This window comes from Sebastes umbrosus, chromosome 15, assembly GCF_015220745.1.
Source record: "Sebastes umbrosus isolate fSebUmb1 chromosome 15, fSebUmb1.pri, whole genome shotgun sequence".
Taxonomy (NCBI): domain Eukaryota; kingdom Metazoa; phylum Chordata; class Actinopteri; order Perciformes; family Sebastidae; genus Sebastes; species Sebastes umbrosus.
The window spans coordinates 17,052,975-17,064,601 of record NC_051283.1 but is presented as its reverse complement, the minus strand read 5'-3'; the positions used below and the strand labels follow the sequence as shown (position 1 = coordinate 17,064,601).

Genomic DNA, 11,627 nt, shown 5'->3' with positions numbered 1-11,627 from the left:
CTTATTTTATAAACTAATAGGTTTGGCAGGCTATGTAAAATGTAAATCGGTAAATAGGTCTAGCCATCAAATAAATGTAGTGGAGTAAAAAGTACAATATTTCCCTCTATGGAGTGGAGTAGAAGTAAAAATGACCTCAAAACTGTACTTAAAGTACAGTAGCCTAGTTGAGTAAAAGTAGTTAAAGGCCACAAACAGACTCAGTTTTTGCTTAATCAATAATAATACTAATTCATAAATATTAGTGATAATAATGAAATAATAAATATTATTGATATTACCGCTGATTATGCGTCACTTAGCAACAACTTTAGCAATCAACTACAATAGCATAGCAGTTTTAATTAAAGGAACAATATGTAGCACGGACAGCTAGCGTTTGAAATGGGTAACAGCAGTCCACATCCAAAACATTGGAGCCATCGTCCGTCCGCTCCTACGGTGTGACTGATAGCAGTTAGCCCACGTTTTCTCAATTTGAGGGTTACCTTCTAGACACGGCCGCGTTAGCCTCTGGTTAGCAGTAGTCGGAATCACTTCACTGGCTGTGTGTCTCAAATACTCGCTGCCTTGATGACCCAGCTGCACACGGACCACATGTCGGGTAAAATCTAACGTTAACCTGATCTCTGTTCATCAAGTTCGTTTGCTTGCTTCCGTGGCTGCAGAAGGCTGTTTGCGTGCCAGTTAGTTTCATACGTGGGAACGGGGGTGTTGAAATGGGCCGAGGACGGGACCACACAGATCCTAAACAAAAACAGACGTACCGGACTGGAATGGGAATTTCAAAGGAGAACATATTGGCTGTAGCATTGTTGTCAAGGTACTTCAATTTAGCAGGTTTCCTTAACCTCTGATGACATATCATGGTCATTTTCTGATGTATTACAGTAAATATATTACATATTGGTCCTTTAAGCATTTTGCTTAACGACACTCAAAGGTGCTATTGATAACATTGATAACAGTCAGCCACTAGATTCGCATAGAGTTGCATTCTCCCTCCTCCGTTCCATTGCATTTACTTCACAACAAGTGGTTGCCAGTTCGTTGCACAACCTGCATATTTTATGGTCTAGGTCAGGGGTCAGCAACCTGCGGCTCCAGAGCCACATGAAGATTTCGAGAATAAAGTCATAGGTTTACGAGAAAAAAAGTCATAACATTAAAGTAGTCATTTTGACGTGTTACTTTATTTTTTCTCGTAAGGTAATGACTTTATTCTTGTAATATTACGACTTTTTTTCTTGTAAAGTTATGTCTTTATTCTCGTAATATTACGACTTTTTCTCTCGTAAAGTTATGACTTTATTCTCGTAGTATTACAACTTTCTTTTCTCGTTAAGTTTGACTTTAGTTCTCGTAATATTACAACCTTCTTTTTTCGTTAAGTTATGACCTTATTCTCGTAATATTCCGACTTTTTTTCTCATTTAGTTATGACTTTATTCTCGTAATATTACTACTTTTTTTCTCGTAATATTACAACATTTTTTCTCGTTAAGTTATGACCTTATTGTCGAAATATTACGACTTTTTTCTCGTAAGGTAATGACTTTATTCTTGTAATATTACGACTTTTTTTCTTGTAAAGTTATGTCTTTATTCTCGTAATATTACGACTTTTTCTCTCGTAAAGTTATGACTTTATTCTCGTAGTATTACAACTTTCTTTTCTCGTTAAGTTTGACTTTAGTTCTCGTAATATTACAACCTTCTTTTCTCGTTAAGTTATGACCTTATTCTCGTAATATTACTACTTTTTTTCTCGTAATATTACAACATTTTTTCTCGTTAAGTTATGACCTTATTGTCGAAATATTCCGACTTTTTTCTTGTAAAGTTATGACTTTATTCTCGTAATATTACGACTTTTTTTTCTCGGTAAGTTAGAACCTTATTCTCGTAATATTACGACTTTATTCTGTAAATCTCAGATGTTTTTCCCCACAATGTGACCCTAATACTCCGTAGTACATTTGCACTTTGGCCCTCACTGCATTAGACTTATATACTATATACTTAGACTATAGACTGTGTTACCTTCATCACAATGATCAAATGTTTTGTGGCTCCAGACAGATTTTTTTTTTTTTTCTTTTGCCTAAAATGGCTCTTTTGATAGTAACGGTTGCTGACCCCTGATCTACATAAAACTGTTACCAATAACACCTTTAAAAGTCATTCATTTCTTGTGAGTAGTTTTTGGCCTGTGCGTAAAGGGGGACTTTGAACCAACATTTGGGTTAATTTTAAACAGTATGAGTTAGTTCTGACTGGTTCTAAATAAAGCTGCAGTCACTGAGTCAATAAAGCCACCATTGACCGAGGAATGCGCCTCGTCATCACAAGTTTCCCCCTGAGGGGTAAAGAAGAAGGAGAAGGAGAAGAAGGAGGAAAGAGGAGGGGTTGTTCTCTCAGCAGGGACTTTCCTCACTAGTTGAGTCACAGGGCACCGTGCCGGAGATGTTGCCGGTGTCGCCACGGAGGAGGTATGCGGACCTGTGCGCGGTGGCGCGGTGGTCCTCTCCGCTCCAGAGCGCTACTCCTTCTGATCCCACCGGTTCTACTCGCTCTCCAGCTGCTCCTCGTCGGTCCGCGGTTACCTGGAGGAGTCAGCAGGACGGAGGAGGAGGAGGAGGAGCAGGAGGAAGTCGCCTTCTCCGTTATCAGCATCGAACCGGAGAGGAACCAGCGGAGATCCCCGAACAGGCTTCCGGGTGGTCTGCAGGAGGAGGAGGAGCAGGAGGAGGAAGATGATGGGCAGCTGGCACGAGCTTATGAGGATGAGAACGAGATGCACTCGCGCCAGGTAAAGAGAATAACACGAGACATAAAAAGTTGAATTGAAATGTTTCTGAATGTTTTTTTTTTTTTTTTCAATATTATATTTATTGTTTTTTTCTTCATTTTGAAACAACAGAACAAACATTCACAAACGTCCCCAATAACAAACCTAATATTAATATAAAATAAGCCAGTATAGATACAGGAAAAATATATTATATACAAAAAATAGATAAATAAGTAAAAAGAATATACACAAGTAAAAAAAATAAAGTTAAAATCAAAATAAAATAAAATAAAATGTATTTATATATACATATATATAAATGTTTCTGAATGTTTGCATTAAAGAACAGATATGTATTGGTATTAGATTATTGACTTTTTGGGACAATTTTTCATCATCACCTGCAATATTAGGTGAAATTATTCACCCAGTTACTTTTATGCTATACTGCTTACCTTAAAGGGGCTATATGTAAGAATCAGAAATTGCTTAACAGTCACACCTGTGGCCGTTATGTCAATGACAGTCAGCGTCCTGTTGCTCGCACTTGTGCTCGCACTACGTACAGTAGACGCGAGCGAGCATCAGTCAAATTATTATATTATTATATACAATATTTCAAATTAATTCAGACTTTTATTCTCATAATCCGTCATTTTGGTCACATGAGGTTGGCACGGGTAACTATGGTTACACGTCTCCAACCGGCAAGGAGGCTCTCAGGAAGTGATGACATGAATTACAGTTCAGAAAAGATACATACTACTGTTTATTCACACAAAAGTATGTTGAACAATAGTACACATGTTGAGTATGTAGTGCCATGCATGCAATTCTGGACAAAGCCAATATATTTCACATGTTAGCTTACCTGTCCAATAGGAATTTTGCCAGCTGGGAGTCCGTTTTGATCCCCAAAACCTAACAAAGCTCCCTCCATGAATCGGAGGCCCGGCTGATGTTGATCCTAGTCTTCCCCCCCGATGTAGGTCACATTCCTGTTTTGAAAGATGTGCGTCACCCGATGTAACTTTTTTTTTTTGTGCTTCCGTGGAGTTTGTGTTGGAGTCTGAGTTGTGGTGGGGGCTGGTCGTTAGCGTTAGCGGACTCCATTTCTAACCGAATGTTAGCTATCATTACACGCATGACAGCGTGTATGATTACGTCACATTCTTTGGATGTTCCCAGACAAACTGTCCCACATTCTTTATGTTAAAATCAGTCTACAGGCTGATAGAGGACACCCAGAAAGTCGCGTAAGGTCTAATTTTTTAGGTTAGGTTACAACCTGTTCACACATTGGCAATAAAAAAACAATTTAAAAAAGTTTAGATGTGTAAAAACTTACATACAGTCCCTTTAATACCAATTAAACATAATTGAAGATGTACTTAATTTGAACTGATGGTAAGTAGGAGACAGGTAATCATTCAGTATGCTGTACATGCTCAGCAGCTTAGGGAAACAGATAAAAAGACTACCCTGATGCTCCTCATCCGGTTGATTCATTATGCTGGGTCAGTTTGTGCATAGCTCTATGGAACAGGTGAGGGCAGCGGGTGAGCACAGCACTGACCCCAGATCAGAGAGAGGTGACAGCTGTTCTCTCTTTGCCCCCTCAGTTGCATAGAGCTCCAAACCCTTCATCTGTGTTAGTGTGTGGGTGGATGGGTGCATCTGTCCTCTCTTTACCTCTAGCTCCTTCCCCTCACTCCTCACCCCCTCTCTCTTTCATTCTCCCTTTCTCTCACTGTCTCTTTTTCTGCCCAAGGCTAAACTCTCTGACTCATTCTAGTGAATCATCAACCCCCCCACTCCCCGCAGAGGTTGCCATGGTGACCACAGGGTTCAGTCTGAGTTGGGTGGGGGGGCTTTGTGTGTGTGTGTGTGTGTGTTTGTATGTTACAGTGCCTCAGGCAAATATGTAACCAGCAGGACTGAGGTCAGAGGCGGTGACCTGCCCCTCCTCAGAACTCATACCTGGGGCCGGGCAGGAGGGGTGCAGCTGACACTCACATACATTACTGTCATTCCTATTCATTATTCAGAAACCCTTTCTAAATTCCCATGAATCTGTTGGTATTCTTTGCACAGCAGTATCAATATATTGATATGTACTGTGTGCATGTTCCCAGGTGGGACCCAGAGCACTGGAGGTGCAGCCGTGGGCGGCAGAAGAGCCATCCTTCACAGCAGAAGTCAACCGTATCATCACGTATATCACCAGGCCACAGGTAGGCTACACAGAACATCACCTAACACACAGTTGTGCTGTCATTGTGTGAATAAAGGGCCCTCAATATCATAAACATTACCTAACACAATTTGGACAGTTTTAATGTGTATTTCTTGTATATGGCATATACAGTAAATCTATATTCTATATATGCATGCTCATGGGGGATCTTTTGTTGGGTCTCTAAAGTATACGGTCTAGACCTGCTCTACATGAAAAGCGTCTCGAGATGATTTATGTTATGATTTGACGCTATAAAAAAAATAATTTAATTAAATTGTGGGAAACTGTTACAATTTGTCAAAAATTTACTATACTTTACAGACTGCTAAATAATAATACAGTGAGAAATGACAGGATGAGCAACTATAAACTATATTATAGAGCTGCAATGATTAATAGATAAGTTAATAAGTTCAACTATTAAATTAGTCGTCAACTATTTTGATAGTCGATTAATCAGTTTTTCATTTTTTAATCATTTTTTAAGAAAAAAAATATGTCTAAATTCTCTGATTCCAGCTTCTTTAATGTGAATATTTTCTGGTTTCTTTACTCCTCTATGAGAGTAAACTGAACATCTTTGAGTTGTGGACAAAACAAGACATTTGAGAACGTCATCTTGGGCTTTAGAAAACACTGATCGACATTTTTCACCATTTTATGACATTTTATAGACCAAACAATTAATCGAGAAAATAATCGACAGAGTAATCGATTCCAGATACCTGAACTTGTGGTATCGGTCGATACCGAGTACCGATCCGATACCAGCGTGATTAAAATAAAATTGGCAACACTAGATACACCCCTCGAAACGGAAGCCTTACATACTGTACATATCACCGTTTTACTTGTTGGATTTTCCACTGTGAAATGGCTGACATTTTCCTCGCTCAAACTACTGTTATCGTTACATTCTCCATTAACACCTCATTGTGCAATCAGTTCTTCTTCGCTGCTCTAAGACAGTAGTTGCCAGTGTCAGCCATGATACATCCACGACAACAGCACAATGAAGGCTACTGTTTTGGAGCGGTGAAGAAGATTGATTTCCGGTTATACAAGTTGATTTTTTTCTGGGTCAGTAAATTATGGTATCAGATTGGTACACAGATTGGCGTATTCGCCGATACCTGATCCCAAATTTTGGGCCGTATCGGACGCACAGCTCTACTTGTGGACCTTTAAATAAGTGGTGTCTGCGTGTGACCCCTCATCACAGGCTGCATATGACAGTCAGCTGTGAACAATTTAACAAAAGTTTCCTTTTTCAGATTGATTCGGTTCGATTTCATATGCTGGAAAGAGTAAAAACTAGCCAGTATTTCTTGAGAAAAAAATTGTTACAGAAACGTCAGAGAGAAAAAAAACTTTACTGTCTTTGCGATCATCTTGGGAACCACTGGTCAAATATTTTGGGGCCCTCCCCGAAGGTCTCAAACTACTCTCCGGCTCACGAGGGACCTACAGATGCTGCAGCCAGGAGTTAGTTTGTGCCAAGCCTTAAGAGTAATCAATAAAAACTTCACTTTTTCAACTACTTCACTTCTTCAACTTGCAGACTTCCAGTGTGGGGGTTAACTTAGCAGTAATGTGATCAGTCAGGCGCTGTCAGTATCCTGGCAGCCGAGTTCTTCAAAATCTGAAGCCAGTGAGGACTTTTAGTTCCAGACTGGAAACTCCCGTACAAGAGTTAAGACTTATGTAACACCAAGTGCTCAGGAACTGGGAGGGAAACTTATTAAACAAAGTATATTGTGTTGATTTTGTTCTGTAATTATTCAATACCTGCGGGAAATTACGATGACTCGAAGTTACTCAAGTTAAATGATTATCATCAACTGAATCTCACTGAATAATTTGCTTCATTTAATACTCGGAGACACCCTTCACTGTCTGAAATGTTCTCACAGCTTTTACACAACTTCTCCTTTAACTTCCTCTCTTCTTAGTTGAATGCTAATTCTGCGTAAGACTGTTCTCAGACCTCTATCCAGCCCATCTTACGTGACCCTCTCCTCTCCTTTCCATCTCCAGCTGAACTGCTCCAGGATTTTGTCTCCAGGTCAGGCTCAGACATCACAGCCCCCTGCAGGTTCCCCCCACTGGCTGCTGTGTGCAGAGGACTGGCTCCTTCCAGCTGCAGACAGGCCGTGTGTTGCATACTCCTTTAGGTGTGTCCCATATGTCTGTACATTATGTCCATGTGTCTGTGCATGTGCTGTAATGCTTATGCATTCATATCGCCGGCAGAGTTGGAATAAACAATGCATATTTAATCATGCGTGCAATAATCTTCAAACCACCCCTGTTCCCCCTCGCCCCTCTATCTCTCTGTGTTTGTCTTTGTCTTCTCTAGTATGGACGGGGGAGATGCAGACTTTCTGAAGACTGTGTCGGGGCTGGGATGTGAAGTCCACAGTTTTGATCCCAGCAGCTCCAATGCATCTGGTGGTCACCTTGGCAACAGTTTGTCCGGTAACCATGGTGACGGAGGCGTGGTCAGCCGGCACAAGATGTGGCTTGAGTGGCGAGTTCCGAGGAAGCGCAAGCACAAGACAAGAGGCAACCTGGGTGGTGTTTCTCAAACACTGGCAGACATCATGGCAGCTTTGGGACATCACACAGTAAGACACACACACACACACACACAAACACAGACACACACACAAACACATACACACACACACATTTGGCGGAACAGTGCCGAATAAACATACCTTAGAGTCTTTTCACCCCAACATACCCAGAAAGCTCTCTTACTTGTACGTTCCCATAGCAACAGGGCTCTGCGCCATCCCTGGCTGCCATGGCAACAATTTAAGTGAGTGAATCACACACTGGCCCAGTTACATCCTGCAGCCACAAGAGGGAACTACGTACCTATAGTTTGAGTATGTGTGGGTTGACATTACATTATAAGAAGTGGTGGAAGACATTTATAGAAGATTCAATACAGATTTTAATTTGGTTTTCAAGTATTTGGCTTTACTGATTAAGTCTATGATTGAAAAGCAACAGGCTATGGAAAGCAGTAAGGCTGCACAACATGAAGAAAAATCACAATAACTTCTTATTAAGAATACAGATAGCATGAACATATACAACACTTGTACAATTCTTGTCAATTCCAACAAACGTTTCTCGTTTTAATTATTTTCTTGTTTAGTAGATTTAGTGTTTTGTGTAATCAGTATTTTATTTTATTTTGTTCATGAATTGGGTAAAACTGCGGACACCCGCGGTTATATAGGTAGGTAAGTAGGTAGGCCCAGCATGCACCTGGGTACTGTTGGCTTATGTTTTTTTTTTTACCAGAACAAGAGAGGCAGCAAAATTCCTGTTTTCTTTGTGCTACGTGTGCTTGCTTTTTTTTTTTTTTTATAAATAAATCATCAAAAACACCTACATTTTGCATGGACAATGGACACTTTTGCCTGCGTAAACCACATACCCATGGCGCGTCAGTGGCCCTTCAATTTAGGTTTGATTTAGATTTTTGCGACAAATGTCCACTAATCTGTCCACTAATCTCTTATGTATATTCTCTATTCTCTTCAGGTTCACTTCCTGTATGCTGACCTGCTGAGTGCTGAGTGGCGAGTTTTCCAGAACTGGATTGAGTCGGGAACTCTACAGAGTGTCCATCACCTGGTTGCCACAGTGCACCTGCAATGGGCCGGGTTTGAAGTGGGAGGAACCAGTGAGGAAGTGCTCCGCTATTGGTTCAGTATCCTACAGGGTCTCCAAGCCTCGGGACTCAAGCTGGTCCACAGCTCTGCAGGAGAGGGTCACAGGGTCCTAAAACAGACGGTGGTGAATGGTCACAGCTCCTACACACTCAGTTGGGCCAACACAAGACGATGACACTCGCACATGAATGAACACAGGTGTACAGACACAGTGGATGGCCTCAAACAAGAAGGAGAAACTTAAAATAGTTGGTGGTGCTACACTTTTCTTACAATTCACTTTTTTCTTGCCATTTCAGTTCTTAACATGACGTCTCCCTCTAGTGGAGATGACAGGATCTGCCTTTGTATGACTCACTCCACCGTCAGAGGAAATACTGTTGTGTCTGTAGATAATACTGGCTAGTTTGACCAAATATGGACAGGGGGAGGGTGGGCTCGCTGATTTAACCAGGCAACAGTGCAACTATATAATAATTAGAACTACAGATTTTATTTTGTCTCACTTCGAACATAAAAAAAACAGCAGATATCTGTAAATTGCAGCAACTGATTGTGTTTTAATTTGCCCTAAGTATTTGCCCTTCTTTTTCTTTCTTTAGTTGAGTGATTTTATCAATATCATATTATCATTTTGCATTGATTTGAACCGGCTGTACTTTGAATGTAGATTCAACAGATTATTTAATGTATTTGTGTACATGTCTGTAGGCCTTAAAATGCTTTAATGTGCAATAATTCTTTACATTGAAGAGAAGCTTGAATAATATTGAGACTAATAGTGTCTAGTGTGAAATATACAGAAAAGAAATGTGCAATGATATCACAATAAAATACCAAATGAAGCCAGAAGTCCTTTACTGCCACTTTGTCTGTGCTTGGGGAATCCTGGTCATCCCTGGTAACAACAGGTTGTAATTCCATAAGAAGATGGGTTAAATTTATAAGTGTTTGGTTATATATAATGCATATACATTATCACTTTGAGGTGGCATCTGGCAGGAACAATGCTCTATGCTTTATTTGATATGTAAATCATTTTTAAAAAGGCATTAGAGTAATGTTGAATGAAAGGAGGTAGATGAGCTAATTTATTGTCACTTTTCCTCTCTAGATAGGCCTTGCACCCACATGCACACCTACCCAAATCATCCTTTGACAGTTACAACTCGTTACTTCATACAGAAGTTTATTCTGTCTTATAAGAGAAGAAAAGGTGGACATATATAGATAGATAGATAGATAGTCATTTTATTGATTGAGTGGGAAATTCAAGTTTCCAGCATCTCAGTTCCATAGTGCAAAACATGTTAGTAAAAAGGCAGTAAAAAAGTTAGTTGTGCAAAGTACAAAGTACAAACAAATATACCAGATATAAAAATACAAGGAGATAAAGAAAGCTGTTAAAACTGATTTGATATATGAAGGGCGCTGTACAGTAGTTGCAAACATATGAATATAATTGTAATTTATGTGATATACCTAAGCTGATCTTAAGTTTGTGTGTATTTCCCATACATTTAAGGGTAGTTAGTAATTCAACTATAGAGTATGTGTTTTCCTTTCAACAGATTTGCACTTAATCCATAAACCAAAATCAAAGAAGTGGCTGCAGCGGTGACTAAATTGTTTATTCCAACACAATTAAGTCTAATATGTAATTATTGTACCACAAGACAAGGCTATAATTGCTATCTTTTTGCAGCATTCAAACAAATGTCAATAGTACCATTTACCACAGGTTCCTGTACTTGGATAAATGATTTAACCTTTACTGGAAACTGTATCGCCTCTCCTCCCATAAACCCCTATGTACTTCCAGTTTGCATTGACTGTAATAACTCTTGTCAATTCCAACAAACGTTTCTCTTGGAATAACAACAACAGATGCCTGATATGTTTAGGATGGCTATCTCAATTAGCTTTCTTTTTAAGAGCTAAATAATTTTCTGACTTGAAAATTTCAAAAGTAAAACCACATTTTGCTTTTTATATATATTGTGAATACATGATTGTGCAGTCCTATTGAATCTCTGGTATAGGAGATATTTATTTGTTAGTATTTTGTTGTTGTTTTACTAATAATAAGTAGTATTGTTTTATTTATTATTCTAGGTGTTTACTTTATTTAGATTTGATTTTTCATAGTGCTTTCTTTTGCTAGGTATTTGTTTAGTTTCATTATTTTCTTGTTTAGTAGATTTCGTTTTTTGTGTAATTAGTATTTTGTTTTCTTTTGTTCATGAATTGGGTAAAACTGCTGGCACCTGCATATAGGTAGGTAAGGACCAGCATGGACCTGGGTACTGTTGGCTTATGTTTTTTTTTTTTTTTTTTTTTACCAGAACAAGAGGCAGCGACATTTATGTTTTTCTTTTCTTTTTTTTTTAAACAATATTTTTATTGAATTTTACATATAGACACATATACATATAAACACATACAGACAGACTAACAATATTAATATTAATAATTAAATTATACATGAAATGTTTAGTCAGAATTTCAAAGAAAGAGAGACATGACATTTCATGTACTTCACTTATCTAACAAAGAAAACAAATAAAATAAAAGATAAGACAAAATAAATAAATGACATTCATGTTTTCTTTGTGCTTCGTTTGCTTGCTTTTTTAAAAAAAAATTTTTTTTATAAATAAATCATGAAAAACACATACATCTTGCATGGACAATGGACACTTTTGCATTGACTGAGTTGAGGTGAAGGATGCACTTAACACTAACCAAGCAAAAAGATCACAGGACATCCTCATAAGTGCTTTTCTCCACAGTGAGCTCTAATAATCCATTAAGGGCCATACAATGCCAGTCATTCCTCGGACGCGCTCCAACTCGCTGGAGCGTACGTAAGGAATGTGGCCTACACCCTACGTTACGCAAC

The 11,627-nt window shown here is 38.9% G+C and overlaps 1 protein-coding gene across 1 annotated transcript; it reads left to right on the top strand.

The window, feature by feature from the left end:
• The first annotated feature begins 2,136 nt into the window (after positions 1-2,136).
• LOC119503391 (methyltransferase-like protein 24) lies at positions 2,137-9,574 on the top strand. The gene is made up of 5 exons (XM_037795168.1): positions 2,137-2,812; positions 4,930-5,028; positions 7,071-7,207; positions 7,393-7,660; positions 8,595-9,574. Exons 1-5 carry the CDS (start codon positions 2,495-2,497, stop codon positions 8,898-8,900), a joined length of 1,128 nt encoding a protein of 375 aa, XP_037651096.1. The 5' UTR covers positions 2,137-2,494; the 3' UTR covers positions 8,901-9,574.
• The last annotated feature ends 2,053 nt before the right edge of the window (positions 9,575-11,627 follow it).

Bases quoted from the DNA above. Each gene is read 5' to 3' on its own strand.
- LOC119503391 (XM_037795168.1), top strand. From the start codon at position 2,495: ATGCGGACCTGTGCGCGGTGGCGCGGTGGTCCTCTCCGCTCCAGAGCG. The intron at 2,813-4,929 runs GTAAAGAGAATA...GCATGTTCCCAG, and splicing joins ACGAGATGCACTCGCGCCAG to GTGGGACCCAGAGCACTGGA. The intron at 5,029-7,070 runs GTAGGCTACACA...TTCCATCTCCAG, and splicing joins CGTATATCACCAGGCCACAG to CTGAACTGCTCCAGGATTTT.